The sequence below is a fragment of the Sminthopsis crassicaudata genome, chromosome 1, assembly GCF_048593235.1.
Source record: "Sminthopsis crassicaudata isolate SCR6 chromosome 1, ASM4859323v1, whole genome shotgun sequence".
Lineage (NCBI taxonomy): Eukaryota > Metazoa > Chordata > Mammalia > Dasyuromorphia > Dasyuridae > Sminthopsis > Sminthopsis crassicaudata.
In genome coordinates this window covers 379,802,938-379,826,501 of record NC_133617.1, presented here as the reverse complement: position 1 = coordinate 379,826,501, position 23,564 = coordinate 379,802,938, and the positions used below count along the sequence as shown (strand labels likewise).

General features: G+C 32.2%; 1 protein-coding gene across 17 annotated transcripts in view; it reads left to right on the top strand.

Annotated features, from left to right (window-relative positions):
* The window catches only part of TCF4 (transcription factor 4), a 406,802-nt gene that overhangs the window by 354,556 nt on the left and 28,682 nt on the right, over nucleotides 1-23,564 (top strand). For all 17 annotated transcript variants that reach the window (XM_074279414.1, XM_074279413.1, XM_074279411.1 and 14 more), the window contains 5 exons: nucleotides 1,609-1,741; nucleotides 10,260-10,327; nucleotides 12,394-12,472; nucleotides 14,618-14,694; nucleotides 19,236-19,439. In XM_074279414.1, coding sequence (XP_074135515.1) covers nucleotides 1,609-1,741; nucleotides 10,260-10,327; nucleotides 12,394-12,472; nucleotides 14,618-14,694; nucleotides 19,236-19,439 — 561 coding nt within the window. The remainder of the gene's footprint in view (nucleotides 1-1,608; nucleotides 1,742-10,259; nucleotides 10,328-12,393; nucleotides 12,473-14,617; nucleotides 14,695-19,235; nucleotides 19,440-23,564) is intronic.

The window sequence follows — 23,564 nt, the reverse complement described above, 5'->3', positions numbered from 1 at the left end:
TTGCAATTTGTTTTGTAGGGAAGCCGAGAGGAAGGAGAAATTGTTCTGTTTTCTCAATCCTGTCCTAGGTGAAGAAGAAGATTCAGAAAAAGTATAAGATGTTCCCTACCTTCACTGAACTTACATATTATTTGGGAAAATAAAATGACACAAGAAACAACTTAAAAGAATCATAAAAAACAGTACATAATTAAGTGCTAAGTGATGCTTTGCAAAATGTTAAATTCCATAGGAAATTAAGGAAGGGAGGGCTCTCTGGAGTTTGAGAGTTAGAGAAAATTTAAAAGAAGCAGGGAAGAACTGGATTATTCGTTTAGTAATGAATATATTAAGCCAATAAATGCTAATGAAGGACAAATGAGTGGAATTTAAACATTGTTAACTATCTCCCATGCAACTTAATGTTATAATCCTGAAGCTTGCAGCTAAAATGTGCCCCAATAATTAAAAATTATAATAAATATATAACAAAGGAATCCTAGTTTTGTCATTTTGTGACCTGTATGATCGAAGAAAATGTATTTTTAGATGGCCAGCCCCCTTTATTCCATCCATGTAATATAAAAGTGAATATATAGTATGTTTTAAAAATATTATTTTATAAAATGGAATGTTTTTCTTGGAAAGAATATAATTTGGCACAACTTTATGACTAAAGCACATTGTCATCTTATAGACACATTTTTATAGACCCATTCACTTCCAAGAGGTTACATATAGGTAGTAAGATTAATTACCAACATTCATCACTTATTACATATCCTGGGGAAAATGACTTACATAGAATGCTGTCATAACAACTTCACTTGAAAAGATGAATTATAAATCAAGGAATTTCTTAAAGGTAATCTTATTTCAAGTCCACTGTATAGTTAGCAGCTAGTTCAGAGATCATACACAGAAAGTACCAAAAATAAAAGAATCATTCTCAGTTCCGTTTTGTGCAAATGTATTCAAATTTGGACATCGTTTTATAGCTCTTAACCATATTCTTCCAGAATAAGTTAATCTTATTTTTTTCCAGTTTCTGTTTTGTGAATTTGAAAAGAAAGTGATTCAGTCACTCGATAAAAAGATTTAAGATTTTTAGTTATTCTTTCCCATTTGATATAAGGAAAACAAGAATAGGTGAAATTGGGAGGTCATATGAAACAAATAAATATTGATTTGCTTTTCTAAAATTTGGTGTGTGGTGAAATTTTTCTCAAATTATCATTTTGAAAGCCATAAAAACTTCTATTAGGGACTATCTTTAATTGATTAATTATTCTTATTAATTTGAGTATTTTTCAACTATACATATGGAGGTAATTTTTAGTACAGTATTAACTCTGTAATGCTTAGGTCACTTGATAATTACATTTCTATTTAATGAAAACCCAAGCCAGTTATGTAAAAACTGAGGATCATACATATTTTAAAATTTTGTTTAGCTTATAAATGGTTTAAGAAATTTAGAGTAACTATCAATTTTACTTAATTATTTGTTGACCCTAAATGCATATCTTTGGTGAAAAATGAATAGTTAGTGAGGCTAGAAATAAATATAGAACTGGATGGTCATTTCTCTTTTTTTTTTAATTCCAAGTTTTCTGCTTCTCACTACAGAGTTATCCTTCACACTCCTCAGCAGACATCAATTCTAGTCTTCCTCCGATGTCCACTTTTCATCGTAGTGGTACAAACCACTACAGCGCCTCTTCCTGCACACCACCTGCTAATGGAACAGACAGTATAATGGGTAAGTCACAGAAAGGTCTCCATGTTAATATATATGATCAAAAGAACAGACTTTAGAAATGAAAACTTTTTTTCACTTACACTAGGTTTCCTTGTAGCCATCTAGTTTAGGCAGTCTAGAATTTCATTTTGAAGTCCTTCTTTACTAATACAGTAGCTAAGGGCAAAAAATATTAACTTATTCCAAGTAAGTGTTCATAGCAATTAGAGATACAATCCTTGATGTTTCTATTGGCTTGATTGTAACTGGCCATTCTATTTGTATCTATTTCAACTTTTAGCTTTTCACCTGCTCTTGGTATTAGGAAAGTAGATCTGGATAAAATAACCCTCTCATATAGAAAGAGCAAGCAGAGCTATCAGTGAAAAACAAGGAATGATAATAAAGACAATTAATGCCAAATTCACAGATTGCTTTGGACCACCTACTCATCTGTGCTGAAATTTCATGAGCTTTGATAAGCAGAGATTTAGAAAGATATTCCATTATGCTCATATCAGAACCTCTAAGCTAAGAACAAAGGTGAATCTATGGTATAATTTTGATAGTTATCAGTGAGGGCTGCAAAATTTAAAAACAAGAAAAAAGAAGTAGTTGCAGAACAGAAAATGAAATATATATCAGCTTGTGGTTTGGATGATGGAAAGCCCCATTGCAATAGTCATGAGTTTTAGATCCACAGGAGAATGCATTGTCATTCATTTACTTAAATGTGCTGTCTTAGATTTCCTGCCTACTTTTGGTTTTAATATTTTTCTTTTAGTGAATAGAGTGTGAATGTTCAGAAGGAAAGAAGCAGCCACAGTTATGGGAAGACTCATATATTCTTAGTAAATAGGAATAAATATATGTTGACTAATTAAAAAACCACTTTATTTCTAGTATGGGAAAAATGCATGGTTTGGGAATGGTTAGTAATGACTAACAATAATAAGATAATAAATGTTGAATGAGCTACAGTCAGAATAGTCATTAATCTCACATAGGGAAATGATTATATTATTGAATTAGTTGTGTGATAGTAATTGTCTTATAGGTGATAAGATCTTATCATCAGACATGGTTACTATATTCATACTACAAATGCCAAAAGATATCCCTTTAGTTTGCAGAGAAAAAGTCGCTGGTTCAAATGCAAAAGGCAACAGAAGGAAGCCCTGACTTAATGGAAGAGAGGGAATCTGAATTCTTTGACTCCCATATAAAATACTGGTAGAACAGCAGTGATCTAAAATAATTTTGTATATATGACAGACTACAGAATTCCTCATTAATAAGTGAGTGAAAGTCTCATCATCCTTTAGCAAGCGATGTTTCTAGAGTAATTCAATTTTGTGGAACAGAAACTTTCTAGACATAATAACTAATTTGCTCAGGTTATCAGATCTTAGTGTTCAGATGGGAACAGAATCTCTAATGGTTGTATCTTTTAATAAAACATATCTGCTCTGTTAGATGTTTCTTAAGGAAATATTTCACATATTCTTTTAAACTTTGCCATTGTGACTAGGAGACTTTGGTTCCTTTACAATAATAATTCTTTCAGATTTTGATTTGATTTTCACAGAGAATGCTGAGCTTCAATTATGGCAGCAAGTTTTTATAACAAGATGAGAAGCTTTCTCTTCTGATGTTACTGATACTTTCCTAACAAACAGTATAGATTAATAAAATACATCTGTAGAGTTTCTTAAAAACTTGGCATATATTCACTCATACTTAAATGCAGGAAATAAAGAAATATTACATTGCCTATATCTCAAAGAACAAACAGAGCTAATTAAATAATTGGTAAATAGGGAACACATAGCCTGACATGTGTTTTAGATTACACACATGAATCTGTATAAAATGACTGTAAGCAGTACTAATGCAGTAAGAATGGAGTTCAAGCATTAACACATGGGCATCATATTTTTCATGTTTTCTTGATGAAGATACAAGTCATTATTTTCATAATGGAGATGCTTCCATTAAGGCTACTTTTCCAATTTGAAAGAAGATTACACTATCTCTCGCATGTATTGAGAACCTTTTTCTTTTATGGAATTTATTTCACTATTACTTATGGTCTTAATTATTGACTCATGAGTTATTTACGAAAACAAAACTTAAAATCATAGAATCATATTAAATTAGAACTGCAAAAAAATTAAATAATATATACCAACTTATTCTTTTTACAGAAGAGGAAACAAAGCCCCAGATTTATTCAGAGTTGTAAGGCTTAAAAAATGTGATTTGAGAACTGCATTATGAAACCTTAATAATTTAACTTCCCTGGACTCTCTTTAATAATGGAAATTGCAAAAGCAAAAGTTAGATTATCCTTCAATCCAGGTTTCAGAGATGAAGTAGAGTTACAAGATTTTGGGTGAGTGGGTTTTGTCTGTTACTTCAGAAAGAAACTAATTTATTTAGTTTTATTCTTTTATTTCTAAATTCTCAACCCAGTAGATTCTTTTAAAAGGTTATTCTTACTACACTAATAAATAATTGACTTTTATGATATAATCTTCCATGTGAATTCAGTAGAAATTTAAATAGAAGTCAAAAGCATCCACCTTAAGGAAACATCAGTATAGTAATTCCATTAAAATCACTTAACAGCATCAAAATCGTATTTTTAAAAATTTAAACAAATGGAAAAGATCCATGAGTAAATTGGAATAAAGTGCCATGGTTGAAGACAGTGTTGATTCTAGTTTTGAGTCAGAATTAAAACAGAATAACCAGAGAATCATGAGTTGTATTTATTGCTAAGTAATCTGTCTTCCTTTACTTAGGCTTCTCCTACAGCATCAGGCCCTCTTCTCTCAATAGGGTCTTATATCAAGCCTCTCCAACATAGTAGAGCAAATTCTTTCCACCAACTCAGCTTCAAGCACATAAAGTTAATTCAATACAATATCCAAGCAATAAAGCAGATTTTTGTAACACAGGCTTAATAATTTAAAGGAAATCTTCTAGCATTTCAGGGTAATAACCTCTGCAATATTTATGATAGGATATGGATGAGGGTCAATCATGGTTTGTAATCTGTACTATTACAGGAAGGAGGGCCCATAACAGTGAAATCATGGAGTCATTGAAGAATTGAAGTGAATCAATTAATTTCCTTTTACCTGTAATAGCTGTTTGTCCACGACTTTCTAAGATTGCATTTAACTCAGGGCTAAGCATATCATTTTGGCAGCACTAAAAGTAGCATATATTGAAAAGGAAGGTAGAGACCAGTTTTGTAATTAGCAGATATTTGTTGGTTCTGTTCTGTATAAAATATTGTGCTAGGCATTGGAAATGCCAATGTACTGTTGAATCTTCCCCTTAGACGTGAAATAATACATGGATAACTAGATGAAAGGAGCTGTGGAAAATATGTATCATATGTGCAGGATTAGGATTAGAAAAAGACACTGCCAAGGGTTCTCACCATACCTGCCTTTCCTACCATAATTGATCCTTAATTAACCATCCCCGATAAGAAAATAAGCATGTGACCTAATCCCAGCAGAATGAAGCAGTCCAAAAATATAAAAGTCCATCTTCCCCACCAATATAATCATTGAAAGAGACATTTTCTTCACCTAAATCATAAGCAAAAAGCCTGCTATGTTTTGGGACTCTTCAATTCTCTTGTTCCTAGGTGAAAAAAATGAGAACTGTGTGTATAATATATTAACCACAGTGACAGTTATTGTTTTATTAGACTGAATTTGAAATTCTTTCCTAAGGGTGATGTTATCTGTGTTTCAAAAAATCTCAAACGAAGTAGTGTTGAAAAAACAGACTGCCAAGATAGATTTAATTCAACATATGATAAAAATTTGTTTGGAATATATCTAAATTATTATTTAATTAATCTAGCTTACTAATTTTACTTTTAATGACATGTTTGCATGACATTGAACCATTTCAATAGTTGCCTTTCCTTTCAGAAGAAACATTCTCCACTTGAAGACAGTTCTCAGTGATATTGTTATTACAATAGTTATATAATATTCACTTGATGTTTTATTCATCTTGAGTTTTTGAGTACATTTGGGTGATGAATAGCACATAACATAAGAAAAGTATGAATTTTATCCAATAGTGTCAATACATTTTAGTTAGAACCACTAATTGATTTGAATTGTTTTCTTTTATTTCTTACAAATGATTAGGAAGTCTGGTTTTCTGCTAAAATCTCTCCTACCCCAAAACCTCACTGTCAAGTAAAGTTTTAGAGTATGTATTTGAATTATAATTTTAAAACTGTCAAATACAGTATTGCCCCAGAGATGTTGCTTATTTTTCATCATTAATTTCAGGTCCAGAGTTTATGTTACACATGCATCAATTCAGTAGCCAGAACATGTCCAGAATTCTCTTCAACGAATCTCAGATTTTAAAGAAATATGTCTTCTTTAGATACTTAGCCCATGACCTAGACTTTTTTCAAAAAATCTAATGCCTTTGCTATTAACTACATGGTATTCCCACATTAAGGTTATGGGTGTATGTTGTAGGGATAATTCACACTTCTGGCACTTTCAAAATTCACAGAGACCCTAGGCACAGTTCATCCTGTTTTTTTAGGGTGTGTATGAATATAACTTTCATTTTTCCCAAAGCTGATATTAAGACAAAAAGAGGGTGGTCTGAATCAGAGCTAAGGATCTTAAATTCTTCATTTTGCTAATATTACAGCCAGCAGAAGCAGCACCTGTGTTCAAGTCCTCTGACTGATAATCTCCTCACTGGCTGTGCTAAACCCTCCTACAAAATTACAGTTTCTCCCAACAATTAAATTTCTTCCATATTCATGCCAGAACTGTGTTTAGAAATAGGTTCTGTCCCTCTCTTCTGCCCTCCCCCCAACTTTGAACAAGATAAGGGAAGAAATCATCCCAATTGTTGCCCAGGAGCTAAGCAAAATCTTAATTTTGTCATGAGGACATGTGACACTATGAGGTTCTGGAGAAGAATGGACTAAGGGAAGATGTGGTGTTAATCTTGGCTCTAGTTATGTGACCTTAAGCATATTCCCATATCTTCCTGGGCCTTAGTAGTCCTATAAATTAAGGGATTTGGCTTAGTGAAATCCCTCCCCTCTCTAAAATCAAGTCCAATCACCATGTAGGCAAGGATTAAGTAGCACAGAGAATGCTTATAAAATTAAAGGCATGGAGAAGCAAGTTTGAAGAGCAAGGTTTTAGGAAAGGTAGCCCAGAAATTTAATGGGTACCATATCCCATATTTGAAAAGGTCAAAATAATTCTGCTTAAAAACTAAACACACCTTGTTCTGATTTTATTTATCCACTCTACTTTGTCAGAGATTTGATAAATTGACTCATGCTACATTACATAAAACTTTTAGAGAGATAATTTTGTTCCTTTTTTTTTTTGAACTGCACATTCACTATTGTAAACATTTATTTGTGAATACATATCTATATGCAGACACATACATGTTTGTGCAAATACACTTATACGTTTCTGTATCTCAATTGCTCCTCATCTATAAAAATGAGAATGCTGGTTAGATGACTTAGATTTCCTATCAGTTCTACTGTCCTGTGTGTTTTAAAATTCTTTTTTCCATAATTTCGTGTGTGTGTGTGTGTGTTTTTATAATTAATAATTAACATAATCTGTTAAGGTTTACAAACTGGTCTTACAAAATTACTAGCAAGATTATAAATAGTGAGCTATGATTCTTCTTGCTTTGTGGATGGGGGAACTGTGGTTTAGAGAGATTGAGCAACATATACAGTATTATACCCATAGAAAAGATTAATCAGAACTTGAATCTGATAGTAATACCATTTCTTCTTTTTCCCTTAAATCACTTATTTTTTCTTTTTTTGAGCATGACTTAGGATAGTTTGGTGTTATGTTTTATTTTTGTCCTATCACCCACCCATCTAATGATTTTATAAATAAAATAAGAAAATTGTATTAAAATTGGTAAGAAGGTTGTAATTACCCACATTGTCCTTAACTAATAAAAATAATAACAGGTGATAATCTCATTTTTAAATTAGTAATTTGTTGTTGTTTAGAAACTTAGAATACTAAGAAAATTATTTTTTTATTAATTTTATAATTATACATTTTTGACAGTATATATGCATGAGTAATTTTTGTATTCATTTTTCCAGATTTTCTCCTCCCTCCCTCTACTCCCTCCCCTAGATGACAGGCAATCCCATACATATTACATGTGTTACAGTATAACCTAGATATAATATATGGGTGTAAATCCAATTTTCTTGTTGCGTGTTAAGTATTGGATTCCAAAGGTATAGGTAACCTGGGTAGATAAACAGTAGTGCTAATATTTTACATTCACTTCCCAGTGTTCCTTCTCTGGGTGTAGTTGTTTCTGTCCATCATTGATCAGCTAGAAGTGAGTTGAATCTTCTTTATGTTGAAGATATCCACTTCCATCAGAATATATCTTCATACAGTATTGTTGTTTAAGTGTATAATGATCTTCTGGTTCTGCTCATTTCACTCAGCATCAAAGACTAAGAAAATTAGAAAAAAGCCATCCAGCCCACATCTGGACCCTTAGATGCTTTTCAGTTTTTATTCTCTACTTTGAAGCTGTTTTGAAAACATGCTCTGGAAAACCATTTGCTTCAGTATTATAACTTATCTGATTCTTCCTATATTGTAATAATGTAGAATTTTACAATGTGATCTTACAGAGTAAATCCTAAAACTTCTATTTCATAGATAGCTAGTTTTAAATTAAGTAATTCAATAGGAGAATGACCAAAAAAAGTGATATGATATAAAAGCATATTGCTACCATAAGAAATAATGGATATGAAGAATTCAGAAAAACACAAGAATTATGTGATCTAAATCAAGAGTGGAGTAAGCAGGATCAGGAAAACTAAATTTTATGACTATAATATGAAGGAAAAGAAAAATTAGACAAAACTGAGCCCATTATATGTGGATCTAACATGTTTTATCAAAAGGTTTGGTATTCTTTTTATTTATAATTACAGTGATAAAAAAGGGAAAAAATAGTGACTATGATAAGGCATTTATGATATCTTCATTTCAGAGAATGGATTAGCAAAGTAAGAAGCTAGGTTTCTATAGGATGATGGAACTTTTAGAGTTTGAAAGAATCTTAGTTATTATTTATTTCAATACATTTATTTTAACGAATGAAGAAACTAAAATGTGACCTTGGTTCAAGGAGAGGAATAGAAATGAAGCATGCATACTTGGAAAGCCTGTATATTTTTTAATTGTGTAAATTAAGTTGTTAAATTAAATCAATAGAACTCTAGATGCCTTTTTTCTTCTATAAAATAGTATCTATTTTATAGATGATAGCATCTGTTTCCTAAGTCTCTCATGCATATATCTATAAACTATTTTGAGAAATTAGCCCATAATAAATAGTACAATATGTGTTGTAAATAGGTAAAAGAAATAACTTTTAGGATCAATGATTTGTCAATGTAGGGAACTTTTGTTGTGGAAATTCTATTCACTAATACATTTTGCAGCCTATCTATGACTTAGTGGATAAATCCAAAGGAGCTGCCTAAAGCATATAAGTGATTTTCTTGTAGTTCTATATCTAATGAGTATTAGAGGTGGAATTTGAAGGTCTTTCTCACTCCAATAGCAGAACTATCCAGTACGACACAATCTCCTATTATTACATATCCTATTATACAATTGATATGGACCTCAGAGAAATACCAACTATACCTCTTCTTTGAAAAGTTGCTTAATGTTAGTAGCTATTTGTGAAATGTTTCAAAGAACTATAGACGGGTTTCATTTGAACATTGTTTGCTTATAATTCATTCTTTAGCAATAGATTAGTGTGTTTAGGATATTAAACATAAACCTTAAGAGTTGCTAGCATAATTTTATGTACAGAATTTGACTTGAATAATTTTGATGGCATAGCAATTTGTTTCTGTATTAATAAATAGTGATGGATAAATGATAGATGCACACACATATACATATACAAGTATTTTTAAATGTTTCATTTTTCTACAGGTGCTTTCTAAACAGATTCATTATTATATGTAGTGAAGTGAGCTACAAAAGAGACACAGTGTTTACTATGTGTCAAGTGTTGATTGGTAGCAAAAATAACCAAATTTCATATCAAGCAGAGTAAAAATTCTTTCAGAGACTCCAAAGATTTCATATATAAGTGAGACTTCTTTAACTACAAATTTTCTATCTATATGGTTACTGCTCCTCTGTCATCATTGTTCTTAATCAAAGGATAGGGCAAATATCCATTAGGACATTCAGAAGAATACACCAAGGTGTCAGGTGTATATTTGATCTGTTAAATAAAAAAAAAATGTAACATGAATATATTTGACATCTACCTTAGCAAACAAATTAATGCTAATTAAAGATTAATGTGATATAATTAGCATTAAAATGCAATTAAATTATGAGTAAGTGGACTAGGAATAGAAAATTCTGAAATGTTTAACTGCCAGGTTTTCACATTCAGCCTTTTGTTTTTGCAGCAAATAGAGGAAGTGGTGCAGCAGGCAGTTCACAGACTGGTGATGCTCTGGGGAAAGCACTTGCTTCGGTAAGAAAATATTTACTTTGGTCTCCACCATTTACTGTTGTAAAAGGGTGAACTTTAATCAAAAGTGAAGGTTTAAAATTTCAGAAAATGAACAGCAAACAGGATAGATTTGATCCTAGAGAGTATCGAACTTTGTTGTAAAATGTAATGTTCTTAACAGTGATAGAAAGTAGCATTTGTTAGAAAAAAAAGGTAATGGTAGTAATCATTCATTTCAAAGTCAAACTTAAAGATTCAGTCAACAGAAAAATATATATTTTATGTCATCCATATTAAAATTGTTTTAAATGTATGTCTATGCTTATGTATATATGTGTGTAAATGTATGTACATATGTACTTAAATATGTTTGTGTACATACCAATATATATGTGTGTGTGTATTGAAATATTCCTATTTTTAACTGTAGCTTGCTTAAGGAAGATTGAGGGGGGGAAGGTAAAAAATGGATAAAGTAAAAAAGTGGACAGCAGAGAACAAAAGAACCACAAAGAAGCAAAAATTAGATGGGTAGTTATGAGTATACATCTTCTATTATTATATATGTTTCCTTGAAATGGAAATTTATTGTTGCACATTTTAAATCCTCTGATGTTCTGTTGCATACAAGAAGATTTTTTCCTTTTTCTCTTTTTTCTTTTTCTTATTTTGTATTTAAGTTTTAAATAAATAAATAAATAGTCCATTGGTTAAAATGGCTTTGGGGTTCTGGGAAGTCTATGAAAACTAAAGATTTTATCTCTACCTTTTTTCTTATAATAATTGTTCTAGATAATAGGATATGTGTGTATACATATCCTGCTTATTTGACATATTTTTCTCATCCAAAATAATTTTGGTAGACATAACAGATTATAAGCGTTCTTCAGTGTTACAGTATAATTCATCAATTGTATCTCAAATTCTCAAAGGCTTAGAAAGTATAGTTGAAAACTATGACAGTTACAGAACTTATTTAATCCTAGAAACAGCGTCAAATTTAGAGACAGAAGATTTGAGTTCCAGTTCTGTGAGTGAATGAAATATATCGCCCTGGACAAGTCATGTAGCTCGTTGGGCCTGAGAATTCTCATGTATTAAATGAAGAGGAAAATAGGGTTGTATGAGATTTGTTTAGATTGTTTTCATCACACAAACTCTGTGATTTTTTTTTAATTAGTAAAAATTTACTTCTGTTTCCCTGGTCTATTACCAAAAGACAAGAATTATTTGGACCTATCCTTTCATGGGTGGAAAAAAGAGCTTATTTTTTTTTCCAATAAGGGGCACACCTGATAATGTCTCTACAGACTAAGCGTGTATAATATGTGTAAAATCAAGATGTTTTCCACTATGGCAACAATTTAGGTACACCAGTTGGATGTCCTCTAACAGGAGAAGTATCAGATGAGTTCATTTTACTATAACATTCTTTCAAAAAATGTCATTGCTTTAAAAACACACACACACACACACACACACACACACATTTAGTTACTACAGTTAGTTTTCATACAGGCAAATCATGGTCAAAAGGAAAATTATATGGCTCACATAATTGTAAAACTGCAAGTGCTCCAATATTTTTAATACAAGGAAACTGACGTACAGAGAAGTTAAGTGAAGTTCAAGAATGTGTAGCTAGTTTGGGGCAAGTTGCTAGAACTGCTTGATTTACTTTAAGCCGATGATTCTTTGTGTAATTCCATGCATTCTCACCATGTTCTACTTTATCAGATTACATAACTGTGAATATATCTGGGTTAGTTATGCTCACTGAACTTATCTGGGTTGTACAAAAATCTAACCCTGTCATAAAGCATTGCTTTTAACTAATATGAATGAACTTTTATTATATTTTCAAAGGTGTTATTTTCCAAAAGTGCTACTTAGGAATCCATTTTTGATCATGAAGACTCCAATTATTGAGCAATTTGTGGTATCAGTCCTTTTTTGGAATATGAGGTGATCCTATTAGAATAAATTGACTATATGTTAGGGCTTCTTAACCAGAGTTTATTTTAAGGTCTATTTTATTACTTGAATTTTTGTATTGAATGATTTTTTTTTTCTTTTACTGTTTTAAGATCTATTCTCCAGATCACACTAACAACAGCTTTTCATCAAATCCTTCAACTCCCGTTGGTTCGCCTCCTTCTCTCTCAGGTATTGTACTTGAAAATTGATTTCACAATATCAACAGAAATTAATGCATATAAATCGATCCCATCATAATTTCTTATAAAAATAATTCCCTGCCCTCAGACATTTGAAACTTATTAGCCGTGTAACCCTAAACAAGTCACTTAACCCCAATTGCATCACAAAAAATTAATAATAAATAACTCCCTTATAACTCTGGAAAGTTTTCAAAGTAGCTTCCTCTTGTGATGTAGGCAAAGATTTTGTTGTTGTTGTTGTTGTTGGACTTGTGATTTTATTTGTGAAGAAAGTTTCTACTGAGGAACTTCTCCTAATAATGCAAATCATTGCTTTTTCTTCACCTTTTAATCTTGGAGAACTACCTTCCTCGGGGGCACACAAGATGTAACAGAAGTTTTCATGCCTCCAGACTAACTGTCCACCTCTTGATATTGCCTTGAGAGAGAGAAAAAAACATAAGAGGTGATAATATTTCTCACAACTCCAGCACATTTAGAGAAGAATAGTACTATTTAGGAATGTTATGATTGCTATATATATTTTCTCTGGAAATATGGATTATGTATGGGTAAAAAAAAAAAAAAAACAACAACAAAACACTAGTCCATGGAATATGAGGAAGACATTTATATGTTGTAAATTTTACATGGGTCTGTGAATGATATGAAGCAAAAATGAATAAACATATCTCAAATGGCAAAGTTCATTGAACATATTCATTTTAATAGAAGAGATTTAAATTTTTTATTGAATTCTTTAGGAATAATTTAAGAGAAAAAAATAATTTTTTAGAAATAAATTGGGGGGTGGAATCTGGGTAAGAAAAAAATTCTAATTGAATTTATAATGTAATCAATTTTCATAGCCTGAACATTTAGCTAGGACAAGGCTGAGTTTAAGAGATTATGAGAATTATCCATAAATTAGTTTATCTTTTTAGAGGTGCCTTTCAAAAGACTTAACACAGAACCTGATACAGACATTTCCAATAGATTTTTGGTAGTATTTAGTATCCATATTCTTTGCATGTAGGCAGGTGACTCCTAATAGATCAGCTTTTGTTGAAATCCTTAAGAATTTTTTTTAATTAATACTTGACCAAATTGTTTTTAAAGTCATCAATGAAGCAGACAATATAAATTTAAATAGATGTTATTTCTTGACTCTTTGTTACATCCTGTTCCATGAACATATTGGTTCTTTATGATGTTAATTTGTCCCAGTGACATTTTCAAATTACTGGTTCCTTTTAAGAAAGTAATTAAATTCTGGGTCAGAAATAGTAAGTTTATCTAAGAGTCCATGATTTGCATCTACTTCTCCTTAGAAAGAGTAGAGACCCAAAGATGAGAGAGGTTTATGTACCCTGATGTCCCATTTATCAAGAAAGGGGAATTGAAACTATACAGATGTAGTAACTATTGTCAGTGACTATTGAACATTAATCATCTAGTGCTTAAATTAAAGAAATGGGGATTTTGAAGTGTTATTTTTCTGATTGTAGCTTAGTCTTTTCTGCAAGCCCTGACCTGTACTTTAGGTAAGTGAGGAACCACTTCAGCAGGGAGGGAAGAGTACAGGATAGCTTTAAAGTCAGTAGTTAATCAATATATCACAATATATTATATTATAGATTTTGGCATGGAAAGAATGGTTTTATTCTGCCATTATTTGTAACTTTTCATCATAAGGGGTTCTTATAGCTAATGATTGACCATGAGTGACCAATGATTGATTTACTAGTGTGTATCAAATAATGTGTTTTACCACGGTAAGAATAATGATCTGGTGTGACCTGGCTTACCATAAGCAACCACTAAACCCCTTTTAGTATTTTTTTTTTAATGTACCACTTCTCCTTTTAAAAGTGATGTTTCCTCCTTCAGGAACTGCTCTCAAGTATAGTTTCAGAATCAACGAAATCATCTCTGTTAGGAGGTAATTTGAAGCCCAGTAAATATGTGTTTTACATAAAGATATGTCCCCATTCCACCCCACACCCACCCTTGGTGTTTCAGAAGGTCTCTTGTTTGCCTCCTTGATAGCCTAACTGGAAATCGGTATTTCCTTGTCTCTAAAACTATCTAAAATATTGGAAGAACATTTTTATTTGTGAGGTTCTAATTGTGATTTCCATTTTAATATTAGCAGGCACAGCTGTTTGGTCTAGAAATGGAGGACAGGCGTCATCATCTCCTAATTATGAAGGACCATTACATTCTTTGGTATGTCTGATCTGTTAACAAATCTTAACCTAGCAATTTTTGTGCCATGTTTCTCCTATTATGTAGTTTTTCCAACCTTCAGTCCTCCTCCCCACACTCTCAAGATGCTTATTTTATTAATAGTTATTACAGGCTTATACCATGTTGGCACAACTGAGCTGCTAGCCCTGCCTGAGGGCTGGGAAAATTAAAAAGTGGTGGTGGTGTAACTGGACCTATGTGTAGATCATTACAGGTGTTACTTTGGCACCATAGACTTCTGTGTGAGCACCTGATGCCAGTCTTTCTGTACAAACTGAATTTCCCAATGCCAGAGCTTTGATTCCCTAGCCTGACAATAGCTACATATAAATTTGACAAGTAGTATGGCTATTGCACCTTTACCACCAGCAGCAATTTGTGATATTGTATCCTACATGAGGCTGAGTTGGTACAACTCTGGAAAAGAATTCTTAATTTTCTTTCTAGAATAATTAGGTCATAAAATTTTTTCTCTAGACCTTCATTCCCATGTGCACTGTCTGATTCTTGCAAGGCTCCTTACAGTTAATTACATACATTAAAGAATAATCCCGGTAATGAATAAAGTGCATTGCAGTAATGTTTGAATTTCCAATGCTCAGAAGCTAAAAAAAACAAAACAAACAACAAAAAAAAAACTCTAATGGTTTAATAAATATGTTCATATTATGATTCAATGTCTGTAACACAATGGTTTATCCCTATACGTGGTGAATAATGCCAGTATCATATGAAAACTAATATTTAGTAGTCTATTATCTGTATCACTTAATTTCTTCTTGAATTATAAGTATACATAGAAGAATGCCAGATACCTTCAATCAGATTGAATGGGATTATTTCTTGGGATTAGCAAAGAGAAAAAGATTCACACTTTGTTCATTCATACAAGATACCTGGTTTTATCTATGTTTCTTTCTTCCTGTATTTGAATTTATTAATTAGGGACTCTCCGTGCGCTTTAAATGATCTCTTAAAAGAATTTTTATAAGAAAAGCTTCAAATGTAAAGAAAAATGTTTTCTTCCTTGGATGTCTCCCTTACTATATTATATGTGGGACACCCAGAGAAGAATATGCTATGTACCTGAATGCAATATTGGTTATGCTCTGTTCTTATACAGATGATAATATGAACTGATGCTTTAGGATTTATGAAACATTTCCTCTGAATAGCCCTGTGAGATAAGCCATGCAAATATTATCATCTGTGTTTTACAGATGAGTAAAAGCTTAGTGAAGTCGAATATATTGTCCCTCTTCATACATCCATTAAGTGGAAGACCTAATATATGAATCCTGTAGTTGAATGCTGCTTCCATTATACCACATATATGTAACCAATCCAGTTAGCTCAGTTTTGTCCAAAGAATAAGGAAAGTGATACAAATCTTTTAAAAAAGGATCTGTAACTGGATAAGAAAACTTTTTGAACATTAAGTTTTAAGAAAGTTTTAAAGTTATTTTCAACTAAATATTCTAGAACAATCTATCAAATTTGGTCTGCTCCTAGCTACAGATCTGGAAGATTACTCAGCAGTACTAATGCCTATTGACTACCATCCCTTTTTTCTGGGTTTTTGTGATAGTGCTATTACTTGGTTCTTCTCCCACTCCTCTGATCATTGCTTCTCAGTCACCTTTGCTAGATCATCATCCATGATATGTTCCCTAACTGTGACGTGCCCAAAGTTTCTGTTTTTGTACTTTTCCTCTTGGTTTATACTCTTCCATTTGGTGACTTCATCAGCATGTATGGATTAATTGTCATCTATAAGCAGATGATTCCCAGATCTTTTTCTCCAATCTTAGTTTCTCTCTTAAGCTCTAGTTCCATGGACATAGAGGCAGCTAAAAGTCAGAATTTCCAAAAGAGATTTTATTATCTTTTCCCCAAACTTCTCTGGCCCCTCATTTACTATAGCTAACATTTAGGAAGTAGGTGGTGTAAGAGCACCAGGCCTGAAGTCACAAAGACCTGCCTGAATTCAAATTTGGCCCCAGACACTGATTTCTGTTTCCTTATCCATAAAATGAGCTAGAAGATCATTCCAGTATCTTTACCAAGAAAACCCCAAATGGGGTCAGCAATAGTCAGACATGAATGATTGAACAAGAATGTTTATATGCATAATGATAGAAGGCTTGCAAAGTGCTTTACATATATTATTTGATAACTTCCCTATTTCTGTTGAGATGCGCTCATCCTTTGGGTCACTCAAGTTTACAAATTTAATACCTTCCTAAACTCCTTTCTCTACTGATATTGAGTCAGTCATTGAGACTGATCATTCTACTTTCATGTTTCTTCATCTCCTTCTTTCCACTTTAATTTCCACCATTCCATTTCAAGACCTCATCACCTCCTACCTAAATTCTTGTAATAGCCTGTAAATATATATGTGGGTATACACACACACACACACACACACACACACACACACACACACACACATCCTTGCCTCTAGGATTCCTCCCTCTTCAAATTACCATCCATAGGTATGACTTAATGGCATATTTGATGTGCCCTAAAATCCTGAGGACATGCATTTTCATTTAAATTTCTCATTCTTCTGGGAAAACAAGCACTTTAAAGTGTTTTGGCACATACCAGGCACATCTTCTAGAGAATCTTTCCATATATTTGCTAAAGTGATTTTTCTAAAGCATTATGTAATGTCATGGAACAACCTCCTCAATAAACTCCAGCAACTCCCTGTTAGCTATAGAATTAAAAGCAAACTACTCCACTTGGCATTTAAAATTCTTCAAATCCTGAACCTACCTTGCCAGTTTTATGTATTATTCCTAGTCACATAATAATCAACATGTTAGAGAGATGGCTTTGAATATTTAAAAAAAAATTGTTGACTCTAAGCAAGTCAGTTTAGGAAATTCACATAAAATATAAAAAGGATACCATCTTGTGTTGTTAAGAGAATTTTCTCAACTGGGAGTTCCCAGTAACCATGAATCATAAATCCATTTTCTCTTCCCTTGATGAAGGTACATCCAAACTGATTTTCTTGTGGTTCCTCAGACACAATGCACAATCTCCTCTCTTTGTGCCTTTGTACTCACCGAGTCCCAAGCTGTGGAGGTCTTCTTCCCTCCTCATCTCCATTTCTTAAAAGTGCTAGTTTCATTCAAAACTCAAGTGCCACTTTTTTCCATGAAGCCTTTCTTGATTGCCCCAGCTGCTAATGTCTTCCCCCAAATACCCTCAAAATCAGGTTGCGTTTATTTTGTATATATCTTGTATATGTTTCTGTATGTAAATGTTTTCTTATCTTGAGGTCAGGAAATATTTTATTTTGGGCTTTATAGCCTAGTACCTAACATAATGATTGACCCATAGCAGGCTTGTGGATTGATATAATAACTAATTTACATGTACCATGGTTTATAACTACCACTATTATTTTATTGGATATGCAAACACAGGTCATTTCAAAAATATTCATCAATTTTCCCAACTGCACTTCAATAAAAAGTCTTTGTGTAGTAGGCCACAAAGATCATTTTTTTTCCTGTGACATATGATCAGTTAAAGTAGTTCCATCCTGTTACTTTCCCAAACTTGCATATAAACATGTTTCCAAATTATATCTACAGTCATGATCATGGCACACAACAATGAGTTGGAAGCCTCTTCGTCAGCAAGCCCACATTTGTGGCGCCCCTCAGCAGGAGGAACTTATGCATTTATCTTTTATTCTATCCTACATTTCCAGCATTTTCTTGGGAGTAAAAATGTGCATATGCTAAGCAATTTTCTCTACAAAACTAAAATTTGGGGCCTTCAAAGCAACTAAATCTAAGACATTTGGCATCAGGATAAAGATGGAAGTTAAGATAGTTGAAGAACAAAGTCAAACATAAGTAGACAGAACTCAGTAATAGATTGCCAAAAGAAATTGGCTGACAGATTGAGTCATTCATTCAACTTAGTATACATTCATTAACTAATCACCTACTTCAATATACTTACATATAAATGGAGAGAGGACACTACTCTTGCTTTCAAGGATCATTTAATTTGGGTAGATAAGATCTCTGCACATATATGAAGCAGTGATTTTTTTCTATCATAGATTTATTGGAGTCTATAAGAGTTCCCTGCCAGAGTACTCCTAAAATTAAAATGAATGTTTTCATTTTCCAAAGTAACTCTATAGTCTCTTTAAAGATAATGTAGTATGGCATAGCATAAATACAGTTTATGTCCCTGAAGAGTTATAGAATCTATTTTTACTCATGAAAATGAAACTACAATGTTGGTAACATTTCTCATCAGTTTTGTAGAATGAAGAGATTTTTTTAAATGTCAATTCTGATACTAAAGGATACCAACTTTTTGATGGAGAAAGAATGTTGCAGGGTTGCTATTTTCAATTGTAAACTTTTAAGTCTCTCCTTCCTAATTTATATTCTAACCTCCATCAGCACAAATGTGGCTTGCAAGTTGACTCTGTTTCATTGTAAATTAATCTTTCCTATTCTTTCTCATAAAACTAACAGCAAAGCCGAATTGAAGATCGCTTGGAAAGACTGGATGATGCTATTCATGTTCTCCGAAACCATGCGGTTGGGCCTTCAACAGCTATGTCTAGTGGTCATAGTGATATGCATGGATTAATAGGACCTTCACATAATGGTGCCATGGGCGGTCTCGGGTCAGGATATGGGACAGGTCTTCTTTCAGCCAATAGGCATTCACTCATGGTAAGTTTTGATATTTCCTGTTGTACAAACTTTAAAACTGTTTTATGGGACTTTGTAGTTTGGGTGACATATACCATTTCTTTTTAAAGTTTTGCCTTTATCATTTCACCTTGAAGTCCTATATAAGATGATATTCATTGCTGTTGTTTGATATAAAGTTGTTTTCTATTTTATTAGAAACTTGGTGAGTTTCTTTATTGAAGTAATTGTGTGAATCTATTGTTCCATTTGCAGTTATATCTGAAAATTTCTCTGTTGACATGATATATTTATTGGCCTTGTAGATGAAATTTTTATTTTTCCCAGTTAAATGATATGAAGGAAAAGAATGTCATCTCTAATTGATGATGATGATGCAGTGTTTCACAAAAATACATTTGGTTTCTTTTTATATATTTGCTAACTATGCCTCAAAAGTTATGTGACATAATTGGTGAATTTGACAGCTAAAGAGAAAAAAAAATGAGAGAAAAAAGGATGTGAAGAATGAGTACAAATTCTCAAGTTATTCTTTTTTATCTATTATTTTTTCTTTAACTTTCTTAATAAAAATATTTAAAAGTATTTCTATCCTGGATGAAGTATTATTAAGAGCCACAACTTTTGTAACCATTTTTAGGAAACAAAAGTGCATTGATTTCTAAGTAGTGACAACAGACTCAATTCTTTTCAATTAAACTATAGAAATATGTTTTTGAGTATCACAGCTAAATCTCTTTTTCCCCCTTCCCCTGACATCTCCCCAATAAAATTATCTTGGAGTAATTGCTTGTTTGTCCAAGGCTGTTGCTGAGAATTCACAAAAGGAAATTCTAAATTGTAATTTAACTTGGCCTCAGGTAATGTGTTAAGCACTCTTGGGATGCAAGGTTTTTTGTTTGTACAAAGCTCCCATGTTTAAACAATACTGCTTTTAATGAAGAAATCTGGCTTTATTAAAAGCCAGATCTATGATTTACAACTATTTCTGAATATCTGCTCTCAATCAAGAGAAAAAGAATTTAATTTTTGTAGTTTTGTTTGCTCTGCATATGTTAAACTGATGCAACATGAACCTAGGGCATCACTTCAGAGACAGTTTGTTCCATAAATATGTAAAGTTTCTCCTTAAATACCAGATGTAGGTGAAGTTGATCTTAAAAGTAATGTTACATTGTGCTTGTTGGAAATATTTGATCTGTGGATTGCCTTCTCTTTTGTGTATCCTTGAGAAGTAAGAAGGGGATATTATTACTTGGAGGTCCAGAAAGATAGAGAAAGGGGCAAAGATAGAAGGCATAAAGAAGAAAAAGAAAGAGACAATTTGTCAAACTGTGTGTCTATATTTTCAGAATTATATTTGACTTAAATTATGAAGCATCTTGGCAGAGGCAGGACTGCTTGTCATTTTGCTTTTGAAGACAAGTTCCTGTTCACTTCTCTGAAGACATTTGTAATCCAATGAAAAGATAATTGCAGATCCAGATAGACGGGCCAGTATTCTTTCAGAGATGTAGACCAATGACAACCCCTTGTTCTTTACAGGAGCTGTTTTCCTCAGTGTTGTTTTCTTCCTTCCTGAAAACGAGTCAGCTAGTCCTCCGAAATAATGTTAGTAATTATAATGAAACTCTAACTTCTGTAAAAAGCAACAGATTTGGTATTCTCCTTGGTAAAAACTGGTCTGAATTTTCAAGGAAAAAACATAAGAACAAAGGAAATAGTTTTTGAATATAGTCAGTCTGAAGTTAGCCTTTGACCATTTCATACATTCCACACTGAAAAGGAAGTTGAAGAAAAAAAATATTCCCCCCCAAAAAATTCAAGGAGGATACTGGTAATGTTTTCCACATTTGAATTTTAATACATGAAACAGGCTATAAAACTTTAGCCAGCTGCAGTAAATAAAGCAGCAGTGGGAGGTATGGACCGGAAACTTGTACAGAATGTGCTAGTGGGAGTCTCTTTCCCAATTGAACGAACACCTTCATTTGTGAGTTTCGTAGTAGAAACAAATCATAGTAACTTGAGACCTATCCCTGATGTTGTTTGCAATAGATCTTCCTTAAATACTATCCTCCATAATTTTTATTATTCAAGAGCAGACATCACTGAATCCTTTTGACCTCCTTGCATGTTTTCTCTTCCCATGCAAAAAGCAAAGCAAAACAAAGCAAAATAGCAAGATAACTTGGAAGATGATACACAAGTAATTCTCTCTATAGACTTAAAGCTGTGTTGTGGACGATTAGATCTTTGACTCTGCCATAACGTTATCTCATTTCATTGTTAACATATTGTACTTAACTTTTAATTCATAATGTGTTTTACTTGTAACTTTAAAGTGAACCTTCAGTTATTCAAGTAAGTTTTCAGAAATGAAATAGTTTACAATGATACATTTCATACTTTTATGTTTTCTAAATTTTTGTTTTCATCTTGTTGGTCCCTCTGTTTAAAAACTATCAGTACCTCTCTTTGAATTGTAAGATATATTTTTCCCTCTAGTCAAGACCTTCAAAATTTGATGATAATTTACCTTTCCCATGTTATTTATTTTTTATTTATATTCTTATATATATATTATACATATATCTATATATATATATCTATATCTATATCTATATATATAGATATACATATATCTATATATATATATATATATATACCATTGTTACTTCTATATACACTGCTTGCATTGTCCATCACTTTTCTTTTTACTTATTCATACTATTCTTTCATGACCCATCTCCTTCATGGAGCTTTCCTAGCTTATCCAACCTCCAGTAATATCTCCCTTCTTTGAGTTGCTTGTTAACTAATGTAACCTGCATCATACAACTTAGCACGCAAAAGATGTTTATATTTATACATGCAAATATGTGTCCCATTTTGAGAAGCTGTATGGCAATAACAGAAAGAACACAATCTAGAATCAAGGCAACTCAATTTGGAATCTTATTTACTGTGTGACTAAATTCATTTCTCTTAACCTCAGTTTCCTAATCTGTAAAATGAATATGCCAATATTTTCTCTAAATACCAGAGAGGAGGAAAGTATTTTGAAAATTCTAAAAAGTTCCATTAATGGAAGCTATTATTATAATTCCCTTTTTGATTCAACTTCTATCTCCTCAGCCTATAGCAAGTTCTTCTGCCATAACTTCTACAATTTTTATCCTCAGGGACTGTCAGATGATAAAGACAGAGATAATAAAGACACAACAAATGTAAGTTAATTGAGTCTTCCTTAATTTCAGGATATTTTGGTAAAGGCCTTCACAATCCAACATGATATTAAAGTTATTTTTCAGAATTTCAAGGTAACATGATAAAAAAAGAATATTGGATTTAAAGTAAAAGTTTGAACTTTTGCATTATGTAATTGATCTTAGGAGAATTCCTTCTTCCTCTATAAAGAAGCAAATAATAATATCTATTGTATTGCCTACTAATAGTGTTGTTGAAAAGATTGGTTGAATTAGTGTATTTAAACTACTCTATAAACTATAAAGCCAAATAAATACTGATTATTAGAATTATTAACTTATTAGTGTGGTGATCTACAATACTTTCTTACAATAACACCATAAAAGGATAGAGAAAGTTCTTCATTGTAGAGGATTCAATCCCTAAGAATTCTACTTTATTTTGTGTGGATTCTTTGATTGCCCTGAAACATTATGATGTTTATTGTTTTAGGGACTTAATACATTTACATAAGAACATAGCAATTTGCTAAAAACAGTGTACTACAATAAAATTTTAATTCAGTATTGGAAGACCATGAAAATAAGATTTTAAAATGTCAACCAAATTTACATGATATCTTCTTTAAACTATTAAAATACAGAACCTATTTTTAAAAATACAGAATCTATGCCTAATAAGCATGACTTGTCATATTAACCTTTGTGTAATCCTGATTATTTGTCCATAGTGGTAGTAAATAGTGTGTGTGTGGGGGGGTATTTTTTCTAAAAATCACATCCCTCAGATAATAACTGCCATTCCTTGATTTATATCACTGAAGGGATATTTGTTACTGTTTAGGTATAGACCAAGTAATTAAATGGCATACTCCAATTTTGTGCCCTGATTTACCCCTTGAATTGCACATTATCTATAACTTGCATTAAGTAGTTT